The 13,675-nt window shown below is 50.5% G+C and overlaps 1 protein-coding gene and 1 long non-coding RNA gene across 2 annotated transcripts in view; one reads left to right on the forward strand and one right to left on the reverse strand.

Annotated features, from left to right (window-relative positions):
• Positions 1–2,405: 2,405 nt before the first annotated feature.
• The window catches only part of POLDIP3 (DNA polymerase delta interacting protein 3), a 22,544-nt gene continuing 11,274 nt past the window's right edge, over positions 2,406–13,675 (reverse strand). Inside the window, exons 5-10 of the mRNA XM_034643604.1 lie at positions 13,160–13,167; positions 12,123–12,302; positions 11,485–11,562; positions 8,894–9,023; positions 5,744–5,810; positions 2,406–4,748 (exon numbers count right to left, since the gene is read on the reverse strand). Coding sequence (XP_034499495.1) covers positions 4,571–4,748; positions 5,744–5,810; positions 8,894–9,023; positions 11,485–11,562; positions 12,123–12,302; positions 13,160–13,167 — 641 coding nt within the window. The 3' untranslated portion in view covers positions 2,406–4,570. The remainder of the gene's footprint in view (positions 4,749–5,743; positions 5,811–8,893; positions 9,024–11,484; positions 11,563–12,122; positions 12,303–13,159; positions 13,168–13,675) is intronic.
• Positions 10,203–10,781, forward strand: LOC117796287. Its single transcript, XR_004620666.1, has 3 exons — positions 10,203–10,279; positions 10,423–10,586; positions 10,717–10,781. It is a non-coding gene; the product is annotated as an uncharacterized LOC117796287 (long non-coding RNA).

Raw genomic sequence — 13,675 nt, forward strand, 5'->3', positions numbered from 1 at the left:
TGTTTTTCCCTTATAGGTGTCATTTTTCTTTTGCTTTTAAAATTTTTGTCTAGTTTTCAGTTTGGCTGTGAAGTGTCTTGGTGTTAATATCTTTGGATTTGTTTGAATCTACAGGTTTAGGCCTTCCACCTTTCTGGTGAGTATATGGCTATTACTTCAACTCTTTCAGCCCCAATTTTTCTTCTCTCCTTCTGGTACTCTGATGATTTTTTAGATTTTAGATTTTGTCATAGGTCCCTGAAGTCTTTTCTTGTTTGTTTAAAGTATTTCCTTTCTGTTCAGATATAATTTCTATTGCCTTATGCTCAAGTTTAAGGACTCCTTCTCCTCCATTGCTTTTTTGGTCATTGGATTTTTCAGCTCTAAATGATCCTTTATATTTTCTTTCTTCGCTGAGACTTTGTATTTTTTTCACTTGTTTCAAGTGTGTTAATTGTTCATTGACTTTTAGGATGACTGCTTTTAAATCCTTGCCAGGTAATTCTAACTTCTCTCATCTGTGTGGTCTCCCTGCCCCCTTTTCCATTTTCCTGGCCTTTTCAGTCTATTTGTGACTGAAACATGGACATTTGGGGTTGTTACGGAGACTGCAGCTTGCTAGACTTTCTGTTACAGCTCACCTCCTCTGATGGGGATGGAGAGGAACCACGTAATTACTGCCAGGTGTGGCTGAGTCAAGGTTCCTCGCTTGATGTCTGCTGACACCCACGGTGGGAGTGCCTCCTAGTTACTGCTTTGTGGGGGTGAGTTCCATCATCTCATTACATCTCTACTTAGAACACCCTGGTTGAGAGGGGCTGGGTGCTTCATTTGTCCTCATACGGCCTCCACTGACACCAACTCAAAGTTCCAACTCCCTGCTTGACCTTCTCGGACACCACCCCAACAGGAATTTTGGGGTGCCAATACAGCCTAGCGAGGATGGAAGCCCACGCTCCCCACTCGGCTTATGTTGGTAAAGTCAGGGTGGTCTCTTCTGTGGTTTGGCTGTAGTCTTGCTAAGCTCTTCCCCTTCTAGCCCTTATTTGGGGTTTTGTCTGCCTCTTTAGCACCCAGTTTGACATGTGAAGCAAAAAGAAAACTCTGGGAGCTCAGTGCCAGTAATTCCTTGGGTCCCAGGGTCCCCAGCCAGTCTGCTTTCTCTCCACCTTTCAGGCTTAATGTTTTATATAAAATCTCCAGTTCTATTTAGTGGAAAGGATAGGGATTAAGTACTTCCATTCTACCTTCCTGGAAGAGGAGCTGTTCCACTCACACCATAATAAAACCGTATGAAAATATAAAACGGGACAGCCGCTGTGGAAACTGAAAACAGCAATTCCTCAAATTACTAACAGAATTACCACAGGATTTAGCAATTCCACTTCCGGGTATGGACCCCCCAAAACTGAAAGCAGGGTGTTTGTTTTTTTGAGAGAGCTAGACGTAGAGGGAGAGGTGGGGGGAGAGAATCTGAAGCAGGCTCCGTGCCCAGCGGGGAGCTTGACGCGAAGCTTCATCTCACAACCCCGAGAGCAAGACCTGGGCTGAAATCAAGAGTTGGACGCTTAACCAACTGAGCCAAGGTGCCTCTGAAAGCGGGGTCTAAAGAGAGATCTCTACACCCGTGTTCACATCAGCATTATTCACAACAGCTAAAACATGGAAACAATCCCATTGTCCAGAGATGAATAAGCAAAATGTGGTATACACCAACAACGGAGTATTCAACTTTAAAAAGACAATTCTGATGTATGCTACATGGAAGCAGCTTGAGGACGTGATGCTGAATGAAATAAGCCAGTCACAGAAAGACAAATACTGTATGAGTCTACTTCTATGAGTAACCAACATCTTAGAAGTGTAAGGATGGTTGCCAGGGTTTGGAGGAGGGGAAAATGGGGAGTTACTGTTGAATGGGAACAGCATTTCAGTTCTGCAAGATGAAGGGTTACAGTGATGGATGGTGGTGAGTTGCACAATAGGGTTGTATTTAATGCCACTGAAGTGTACAAAGATGGTAAATTTTATGTGTATTTCACCACACACACAAAAACCATCAACCATTTTTTTTCTAACGCATCACTGATCTAAGAGAGAAATTTCACCCATCACTCTGATGTCTTCAAACCAAGGCAAAATTCAGGCTCCCTGTTCCCTATGAATAGACTTAATTCCATGTTGGAGCTGACCATGCTTACTGCCTAGTGAGGCACTTCCGGCCCAGGACATACTGAGTTACTGTGCCCGGTATTTCACAGACATTAATGCTCACATCCTCGCCACGGAGACTGGGGTTCAGCCAGTCCTGTGAGGAACTGCCCCAAGATCATAGCTGGTGAGTAGGAAAGCAGAGGCAAATTCCTGTTTTCTAGTGCCAAGCCCTACAAGGTCACTTAGAATCCTTTAAGAAAGAACAGTTCAAAGGTAGGAATAACAAATATTTATTCAGAAATGGGTAAGTAACATAGAGTCTCCTCCATCCCTTAATGTCTCTTCCTCTCCTTTTGAACTAGAGATACACATGAGGAATGTGGAGGGGTGGGAGGTGGAGAGGAACGCAAGGATCGGCCCACCACCTTCTCTTCCATTTCCCATGACGACACCCTGTAGAGCAGGGGAGGCAAACAGGCTCCACCCTGCAATGTACCATACGGGTATCCAGCAGACACGGTCCAGACGGCCGGGAGGCTGCAGCGGGGCTCAATGAACTCTGTGAACGCCAGAGCAGCCTGGCATGGGACTGGGGCTGGGGGGGGGGAGGAGGGGAAAGCCATGCAGACAGGATACTTATCATCCCTACTTGAAGCAGAGTCCAAGCAGTGATCCCACTGCCCCCAGAACCTGAGAAGCCAGGTCCTACTGCCTTGTAGGTGCTCTCATGGGTCAGGAAGGGGAAAGTGTAGGAGGAATGTCTTCCAGCTGCTGAGAAGAACTAAGTTTGCACCTGTTCAAAGGGGGAAAGGGAACAAGGGAACGAAAGCAGCATTCTTCAAAGAACCAGACGGTGGAGTACCATCGGGTACCTTCCACTGACTTCCAAGGCCTGAGCAGCCTAAGAGCTGGGGGACTGAGCGGTGTTCAAAGCCTGGGTCCTTCCTGTTTACAGACAGAACTCTGGAAACATGGGTTTCCAGATTTTTCTTCACTGGGCTGGTCCCAAGCAGGCCACGAAAGGCTCTTAGTGTCTCAGGTCCCCTCTACTTTCTAGACTCATGCCTTTCACAGCGCTCGCTTGCTAATCATTCTGTACAGCTCCCTGAGCCCTGCTGCCCAACTTGCTCCAGCTCTGCCAGCCTGGATGCCCTCTGCAGTCCCAACAAGGCAGCAGGAGACCGAAGAGGCCTGTGGAGTTCTGCTGTCCTGCTATTCAGGGGCTGCCCCTGGTGGCTACAGTTCTGCCCCACCACCTGGAACCACGCTGAGGGAAGAGCCTACCAGCTCACTTGGAGGGGCTGCTCTGCTCTCTCCATGCCCTCCCTACCACCCAGCACTCCCTGCGCCCTTCACTGCCAAGGCAGGGAAAGACCCCTCTGGTCATGGACGGACGGGTCAGTCACAATCCTGGGAACAGTGCCCCTCAGTGGCAGCTGGATCTGTGCCTCTCAGCATCCCTATTGTCCTGTAGGCATCCGAGGCCAGAAAAGAAGAGCCAGGAGCAAACTAACCTCTCCCATCCAAATAATCCCCCAGACCCTCAGTGTCACAGAAGAAGAGGCAGACCTTTAAAAACAAATCCAACTAGCGGAGAGCTGACATTTACACCAAACCAGGTGTGACGAGCGCCATGCCAGGTGAAAACTGGAAGGGCTGACGATGCACGCCCCTCCTGGCAACAAGACGCGGAAGGTTGAGAGCTGGGGGGGGGGGGCACACAGCAGGACGCAAGGAGAGGGAAACGTGACCTTGAGAACGGACTGAGCCGCTGGAGACAGCACAGTAAGGGCAGGGGATGCTTTTCCCAGCAGAGCAGCAGCCTCACCTGCCCTTGCCACATGGCCCTCTCCACACCACAACACTGTCCAGAGCCAATCGTGGTGAGAGGACAGGAGGGCTGTGGCCTGATCCCCGCCCAGGCCACCTGCGATGACAAGGCAGGTGAGCAGCACAGCTCTTCAATGACCTGGCTTCCCCCAGGAGGGCAGGGGTTCCCACTCCCCACTTCATCTGAAAGTTTAAAAAAGAGGAAGGGAGGCATTGCCTCCCAGAGAAAGAAGTGTCCTTCACAGAGGCCCCTGCCCTGCATTCCATGGGGCCACAAGAAAGCCATCCAGAGAACCTAGGGTACCATTTTCAGATAAGAAATCAGTCTGGGGCTGAGATGAGGGGAGAGACACTCTGAGCAACACAAGCCTACCTTGGTGATGAGGTGCAGGGAGAAGAAACAGACTACAGGAAATGTTAACGTACAGAAGAGCACAGGGCAGAACACAACACAGAAAGGTGGGTCCCGTCCAGTGAGGAAGCGCTCTACCCCCGGCAACTCTACCGCGCTCAGGGGCCTCCAGTCCGACGGTCCATTGGTCACAAGCTTTGCTCTAGGAAACAGAGCCACCCTCCTCTGCCCCCGGCTCCCTCACCCCCCACCCACTCAAAGTTTGATTTTGAATTCTGTGGGCTGTGTAGTCACGGAGGCCCCTGAAGACTTGAAGAGTGCTTTCAGGATGGTGTCAGGGTCCACTTCGGCAGGGGGGCTGGATGAGGCGGTAGAATTCACCCTGCGAGGCAGCTCACCCCCCTTCTTCACTGAGGGGCTGTCACTCAGCCGTCTGTGGAGAGCAAAGTCAAAATCCCTGTCAGTTTTCCCTCAGATAGGGAGGGAACCCACCGTTTCTGTTATGAAAGCTAAGTGCTGAACATAATGCTCTCTGTAGCCCCTGATCTCATGACATTTTATACCAAATCCATCATTTTTTAATTTGCAGAGGACAAAATCGAAATGCAGCGCATTGTGATCTGGGATTTTAACTTCAGGAAACGCTGCATGCCCATGACACGGTCACATACACATCAGTTTATTACATATCTGGAGAAGTCTTGAAGTCAAGAAACTGACTTCACTCTATTTAGCCCAAAGGCTCCCAAACTTACGAGGTCATAAAATCTACATTTTCCAGAATACAACTTATTCCTGGAATGCAGCTTAAAACACTTGTCCAACTCAGGCAATTCAATATCTGAGTTTCAAATTCTGGTCTTTCTAAATTTCAAAGTCTGCCTGCCCCACCCACCTTGGCAGCAAGTCTAGTATCTTCCTGAGGTTTTACCTCCTTGTCTACAAAAGGACATCCTGCCAATCTACATTTCATGCATCTCAGGCTCCAAAACAGCCTCAGTCTGGGCCAGGCCCACATGCGCAGGCGTGTGTAATAAACAAGGGCCGGCAGCAGGCACTGCCTCCACCAGAGTCCGGGATGAGGAGGGGGCGTCTTCCATTCACTTGGATGGTGGCCACAGTGCACAAAGACACAACTGGCCTGCTTTCCACTCTCTTCACAGGCATTTCTAAATTATAAAGCTGAGAACGAGGTCTAAACGCTAGCCCCCGTGCAGTCAATCCCCTGCAGAAACGACAGGTCACTCTACACAACTCAGCACCCCAATGGTCCCCCTGCCATCAGCGCAGAGGAAATGGGAGAGAGGAAAGCGCTGATGCAGGCCCGTTTCTCTGCAGGATGAAGAGAATCCCACAGAGTAAGCAAGGAGAAAAGCTCCACCTGGCCCCCAGCACCAGCCCCCCAGCACTGCTGCCTTTGGAACTTACAGCAGGATGGGCTGGTCTGAGGTGATAACGTTCCCATTCATGTGAAGGTTGCACTTCATGGGTTGCCCTGAAAAACCAAAGAAGAAAAGACTCTGCGATGAGACAAAAGGACAAGGAGGGCTCCACCTCCATCACCCGGGGGTCAAAGCCCCCACAGGGAACAGGGGATGGGGTTGCCAGGCTTTGGGAACCCCAGGGTATGAAGTCCATGAAACCTCAGCAAGGGATGGCACCAAAAAGCAAAGTGGCAACAGACCTCATTTCTTTTTTTTTAAGATTTTATTTATTTATTTGACAGAGACAGCCAGTGAGAAAGGGAACACAAGCAGGGGGAGTGGGAGAGGAAGAAGCAGGCTTCCCGCGGAGTNTTATTTGACAGAGACAGCCAGTGAGAGAGGGAACACAAGCAGGGGGAGTGGGAGAGGAAGAAGCAGGCTTCCCGCGGAGTAGCCTGATGTGGGGCTCGATCCCAGAATGCCAGGATCACGCCCTGAGCGCCACCCAGGCGCCCCTAGACCTCACTTCGAGCAGGAGAGGAGAGCTGAAGGAAGGGAGAACGTGAACTCAGTGTGACTGTCTAAACTCATTTGTGAGGTGGTAAAGGAAAATGTTTATGCAACGGAACTAAGTGAAAAAAGAATTCAAGGGCGCCTGGGTGGCTCAGCTGATTAAGTGTTGGCTCAGGTCATGATCCCATGATGCCAGGGTCCTGGGATCCAGTCCCGCATCAGGCTCCTTGCTCAGAGGGAGCCTACCTCGCCCTCTGCCTGCCACGCCCCTTGCTTGAGCTCTCTGACAAATAAATAAACAAAATCTTAAAAANCTGAAAAAAAAAAAAAAAAAAATTTAAAAAAAAAAAAAAAAAAAAAAAGGAAAGAAAAAATTCAAAAGTGAACACACAGGCTTCCACTTGGTCTGTGAAGATTAACTGCTCCAAGTACTGACTGCTCGGCTATGCTACACACTATGTGAGAAGTATAGCAATCGTAGCACAGAAAAAGGGGGAAGAGGGAATGGAGCCATATAGGGGTAACATTTCTAATACCTCACTGGAATTAATTTTATATTTACCTAAACTAGATTCTGGTAGATTCTGGTGAGCTACAACATACCCTGTAAACCCTTAAACAGCCATTAAGGTAGTGACTCAAAAAATACAGTGAAAAATGGGACGGCTGGGTGGCTCAGTCAGTGAAGCATCTGCCTTCGGCTCAGGTCATAACCCCAAGGTCTGGCGATTGAGTCCCGCCCCGCATCAGGGTCCTTGCTCAGCGGGGAGCCTGCTTCTCCCTCTCCCTCTGCCTGCTGCTCCCCCTGCTTATGCTCTCACTCGTGCTCTGCCAAAAAAAAAAAAAAAAAGCTACATTAAATGGGAATGGGTTAAATAACCCAACCAAAAGGCAGAGATGGTCACACTGGATTTAAAAAAAAAAAGAAAGATCCAACAATATGCTATCTATAGACACACCTTAGTGTCAAAGGTACAAAAGGTTGAAAGTATAAGGACAGAAAAAGATGTATCACCCAAAGAGCAACCCTAAGAAAGCTAAAGTAGCTATACTAATGTGAGACAAAATAGACTTTAAAAATGTTATGTAGACACAGAAGAGTTTATTTATTTTAGAGAGAAAAAGACTATGTGCGCACATACACGCACGTGAGTAGAGAGGGGGGCGGGGAGGAGAGGCAGAAAGAGTCATAAGCAGATTCCACACAGAGCTGGGAGCTCAACAAGCTCAATCCCACCACTGCGAGGTCATGACCTGAGGTGAAACCAAGAGCTGATGTTTAACAACTGAACCACCCAGGCGCCCTAAGACAAAGAAGGTCATTTTGCAATGATCAAAGGGTCAGTCCCCCAGGAGAGAAAGCAATCATAAACATATATACAGCTAACACATACATATACAAATATACAACTAACATTAGACCCTCAAATACACAAAGCAAAACTAACACAATTGAAAGAAATAAACAATCATAGATGATGATTTCAATACTTCACTCTTAGTAATGGATAGAACCAACAGGCAGAAGATCAACAAGGAAACGGAAGATTCAAACAACATTAAACAACCTGACATCTACCAGCAGCAAAATACATACTCTCCTTAAACACTCATGGAACAGAAGGAAATTTGGCAAATTCACAAATACATGGAAATTAAACAAAACAATTCTAAATAACCAATGGGTCAAAGAAGAAATCACAAGGGAATTCAGAAAATACTTTGAGACGAATGGAAATAAAGACACAACATGCCAAAGTTCATGGCATGCAGCTAAAGCCCTGCTAAGAGAAAAATACCAGCTGCAAATGCATAGATCAAAAAGAAGAGGGGAAGGCAACCTACAGAATGGGAGAAAATAGTAGCAAATCAGTTATCTGGTAAGAGACAAATTAAGAATATATAAAGAATTCTTAAAAAAAAAAATTCTTTTAAAATCAATTAAAAAATTGGGCAGAGTCCAAATAGACATTTCTCCAAGACATACAAACAGTGACTACGCACACAAAAGACACTCAGCATCACTCGCCAGCAGGGACATGCGGATCAAAACCCCACTGATGCTGTTACGTTAGTGTCTGCATCTCTAGCACGGGTCCCCGGGGCCACAACGGTCCTCAGTAAACGCTGAAAGAACTAAGCAGCAGACAAAAGGGGCACCAGACAGAGCTGCTCTCCACAGGCCGCCCTGACATAGACAGTGTGACTCTGAGCCCAGGAAAACGAGCAGCTCACTCCTGAGGAGCAGCGCTCACCCAGGGGCTGGTAACTGTTAGACAAGGCTTCAGGCCTTTGAGGAACCAGTGTCCGAGCAGTGATCAGACCAACATTGGGGAGGAGGCGGCTAGGACTTTTGGCTTCCCCGGGAGGACCTCTTAAGAGAAGCAGCCGTGGAGAAATGGTGCTTCTCTGCTCACTAGACTGAAGTCCTAGGGCTGGGTGACAAGCCAGGGCCCTGTAAAACAGGCAGCTCAGGGGACTGCACAGGCCCGTCTGTTCTTGGTGCACGGGAAACCTTCCATCCAGAGGGACAATGTGCCAGGAGTCCTCCAACCCAGCTCAGATGAAGGCCTCGCTCTAAGGCCTGCTGCCCCACAGTGAGCAGCAGGAAGGTGAGGGGGCTGCTTCCTCCCTGACTTACCGTCCAAACACCTGTTGTTATACTTCTTATATGCAGTAATGGCATCGTCCTTCTTCACAAAGACCACCTCTGCTACGCCAGGATGGACCAGCCGAGCCCTTTTGAGGGCTCCACACACACAGAAAAGCTCCTGCAAAGAACAGGAGGGGTTAGGGTTGTAGACTTTGGGGCCCTTATCCTGCCTGCCTGCCGTCCACACACCCCAGAGAGCTCTGGGTAGACCGGCAGCTGCGCTCCAGCTGAATATGCCCAGCGCCCAGGATTTCGGGAGGCACTGTTTTAGGTGGTGTCCTTGGGACCTCCGCAGGCCTCTTGATGTGGGACCAGGTAAGGGGACAAGCCGAGCTGGCGGCCAGAAACGGGTCTACCCTGGAGTCCCCATGTCCTTCAGCAAGGCACCCCCAAAGTTTTCCTGCTTCGGCACCCACTTTCTCCACAAGGATAACGGTTACAGAATTTCTCTGCGGCCCGGTGATGTGCGGGAACGCGCAGGCTCATTAAAGGCAGGGGTTGACATGGCCCCAGGGAGCCTGCAAGTCGTTCAGCCTTTCTGACGAGTCTGCTCTTCTGGAATAAAAGAAAAAAAAAAAAAAAAAGAAAAAAAAGGAATGGCTTCGCCTTCCTCCCGGGGCTGCCGAAAGCTCAACTGGAGGCATTTCTAGGGCAGTGCTCTGTAGGCGTGTGTCCCCTGACGCCCCCACCTCGTTGTACAGGGCAGGAGGGGAGGCCGGAGAAGGAAGACGATGTGGAGACGGAGCACAGACGCCGGCCAGCAGCCACACCATGTCCTCACCTGCAACTCCCTTTGCAAGATTTCTGAAGAGGTCACAGAAATGATGTGTTTTTCATGATAAAGTGGAAAATGTTAAATACCAAAACAAAGATATGGAACTGAATACTAAGTGTGACCCCAATTTTGTTACTGTTGTTCTCTAAACATTACCCATGTGGGGAAAGGAGGAGGGTGGCTTCTGCCGCGGTCGCTCTCCGTGGTCACCAGAGGTGGGCAGCCCCCCTACTCTGTATCTTCGAAGATCCTGCCTACAGAGTACTGCCACGCAGTACTGCTCGGTAAGTGGCAGCTCCTACTACTTGCAGAGTCAGGAAAAAAATGTGTTTTAACTCTCGATTAACTTGTGAAGCATTAGGCAAAGTAGGCTACAGTGTCCATTGCGTTACCATTCGCTGGCGAGCCTGCTTACTTCTCAAAGCTATCACACAGCACTCGTGTTTCATAATTAAAACCACTGTCAAACGAGGTGGCCATCACGGGCTGTTATGGAACCTGAAACCCAGCTGCAGAGAGAGCCTGGAGTCCGGGTGCGTGCCTTCTGTGATCTGACAGTTCACAGTAAAAAGGGCACCTGGATTCCAGATTCATAGCAGGTTTTTCTGGCGCCTACATGAAATAAGATAGAAGAGCAGCCCTGGCTGCATCTGGCCCCGGCCTCACGAGCTTTAGGCCCTGGCCTCACGAGCTTTAGGTCCCGGCCTCACGAGCTTTAGGTCCCNTTCCAGATTCATAGCAGGTTTTTCTGGCGCCTACATGAAATAAGATAGAAGAGCAGCCCTGGCTGCATCTGGCCCCGGCCTCACGAGCTTTAGGCCCTGGCCTCACGAGCTTTAGGTCCTGGCCTCACGAGCTTTAGGCCCTGGCCTCACGAGCTTTAGGTCCTGGCCTCACGAGCTTTAGGTCCTGGCCTCACGAGCTTTACGTCCTGGCCTCACGAGCTAGGCCCTGGCCTCACGAGCTTTAGGTCCTGGCCTCACGAGCTTTAGGCCCTGGCCTCACGAGCTTTAGGTCCTGGCCTCACGAGCTTTAGGTCCTGCCCATGGCTACGGGCGGGGCAGGACAGACCAGGGCAATACAGAGGGGCCAATTACCAGATAACACCACTCTATCTCATTCCCTTTACCCTGGAATCACCAGGAACCACAGGGCTGTGAACCACGGGACTAGAGGATCCCACTCGAGACCCATCCAGCACAATGCCCTGGCCCTGGTTTAATGCTGTGAAGAACAGAGTTAACACAGCCAGCCTGACTGCTATCTTTTGAAAGATCTGCTTCCAAGGCTGGATCTTGGCTGGTGTCTGGCAACCTGGAACCGGGGAGGGCTCCCACCACCCTAAATTGGTGTAAGAGTGGCTCACTGCGCCTCATTTATGCAAACAGTGTGGTTTATGCTGAACACCTGCTTCTGCCCTGGGAGTCTGGAATGCTGGTGTACAGGGGCAGAGAGCGTCCACACAACTAGTTCCTCGTAAAGACCCTGGGCACTGAGTCTGTAATGAGTTCCCTGGTTTCACGCATCACAGCTCATTGCTAGGGGGAATAAGGTGCATTCTGTGCGACTCCACTCAGGGAAAAATCCAGAAATTTGCACCTGGATTCCCCCAGCCTTTGCCCCACGAGCCTTTCCCTTTGCTGATTTTGCTCTGTATCCTGTAATAAACCTTAGCCCTCACATGACTCTATGAGAAGTCCCATGAGTCCTAAGGAATTAGTGAACCTGGGTGGGGGGTGGTCTTGGGGCCCCTTGACACAGACGTGGTTTGAGATCTAAAATTCTGGAAGGACACAGTACTCACCACGATGTCTTCCTCCGTGACTCGAGGGTGTAGATTGTTCACGGTCATCTTGGTGCCTTCCAAAGGGCTGAGAACAGGCTGCCAGACAAGAGAGCAGAATCAGACAACAGCTCCGCGCTCAGCAGCAGCACACACTCCCGGCGAGTGACCAGGAGGGCGCAGAGGAAAGCCCCCTAGAAAGCCTGTCACAATCGTGCCCCCCACGACGCTCAGGGCCCCAAACTCTCATCAGCTCTGAGATATGCCCGACACTCACAGGCCTCTGAGCCTCTGCATCGAATGCCAATCACATGTCAAGACCCACCCAGCTCAGGTGACACTTTCTCCTTAAAGCCTTCCCGACTTGCCCAGCAGAATCAAATGCTCTTTCCTCAGAGCTCCCAGCAGCTCTCCTCGGGCAGACCACTGGTCTATCACAAGTTGCTCCGTCTGCAGCTCGCTTTCCCCAACTTGCCCGCAAGCATGTGGAGGGCAGAGGTCACTGAGGCTTGGTTTGCTCATTTGTAAAATGGCGGTGGCAACGCCCACCTCACGGAGGTGCTGTGAGGACGCAACAGGGTCACACAACACACTGCCCCCCCAGCACAGGCCGGCTCTCAGCGGGGGCGGTCGCTCCCTCTCCTTCACCTTCACCTCACCTCAGCAGACGGCAGCTCTTTGGGGGGCTCCTCCTTGTTCACTAGTGTCCGAGACATGCTGGTCAAGGCTTTTGTTCGAACAGAGGAGGGGAGGGCAGGAGCGGTGTATGCATCATTTTGAACCACTTTGGTGAGAGGGAGGGCCTTGGACATGGAGAACTTGGAACTGCTCAGTCCGGCCTAAACAAAGAGGCAGACAGGAATCTGTGACGCTAGAGAGAAGGTAAGAGACAAGCCCTACGGGGCTGACAACCCCTACCCCCAAGGCCTCCCAGCTCCCCAACTCCATTAGAGATCTGGAGCCAAAAAGGCTGCCGGTGACTTCCCCCAAGGGAGGGGCAGGAGGGGAGAGACATGCAGTCTGCCCACACGCTTACAGAAGCCACGCTCCAGTGCAGGAAGCCCCTAGTAAGAAACTTCCCCGCAGGCCTGACCTGGAGCCACAGACCTACCCAGACCATTGAGATTTTATGAAAACCCTACAATTTGGGGCCAATCAGAAGGCCAAAAGCTTAGAGTCAAGTTCATTCCCAGATAGGTTTCTATCACAATGGGCCGATCATCCGCTCTGAGCTGGCCTGGCAGAGGAACCCACTCTTCAGAAGGTCCAGACTCCCAGCTTCTTGGTCCTTGTTTCTGCCACACAAAGGCACCATGCACAGCCCTGGCCTGATCGGCTCCCAGACTGTGAGGGACATGCTGGCAGAGTCGGCCGTGCAGACCAGCACAGACGGTTCCCTCCCTCCCCTGCTCCCCCTAAGCCGGGATGTGGTCCCTTGGAAATATAAACCAGGAAATTCCTTGGTACGAATGTGTCTGAGGAAAAGGATGGATGAGGCTGAAGGGGCAGGTAGCCTTACTGATTTCAAACAGTGCCTGCCAGGTGCTGACTCCGGAAGGAGGGAGGGATGCAGCAGCCGCAGAGGCCGAGTGTGGGGCAGGGCTGCTTCACCAGTTTCTCCAAATCAAATGAAATGTCCGCCTCATGCGGGACCCCACGTTTCTCAAGCTACTTTCTGATTACCGACAGCCAGCACAGTATGATACATGCAGCCCGGGAGGCCGACTGCATAAGCCTGACTCTCAGATCCGCTATTTATAAGCTGGGGATACGGAAAACATCTTAATCTCTCTGTGCTGGTCCCTCACCTGTAAGACAGAATAACAGCACCCACCTTACCAGGTAGGAGCAAAGAGGAATCTTAAGTTAGTTAATACAAACACCTCATTCTTTCAAGTCAAGGGAGCCAGGAACTGAGCCAGCTGACCCCTCCCTTGGTAGCAGACCTTAGCAGTTCAACCCAGTGCAAAGGCTCAGCTCCTTGTAACAAATCGGCACCATTCAGCTTCACGCAGCACTTTAAGTACTTCAGCGGTAACCAGGAAATTGGTCCACATCCAACGCAATGACAAAAACAGAGTCTTTGGGTCTCTGAAGGCCAAACAAAGGCACTTGGCTCAGGTGCCCCTGGCTGCCCTCCCTGACACGGGCTATACCTACTGCTTCTGGCCACCCTGATGGTCCCAGATACTGCTCTCACTCCTTCTCTGCC

This window comes from Ailuropoda melanoleuca, chromosome 15 (assembly GCF_002007445.2).
Source record: "Ailuropoda melanoleuca isolate Jingjing chromosome 15, ASM200744v2, whole genome shotgun sequence".
Lineage (NCBI taxonomy): Eukaryota > Metazoa > Chordata > Mammalia > Carnivora > Ursidae > Ailuropoda > Ailuropoda melanoleuca.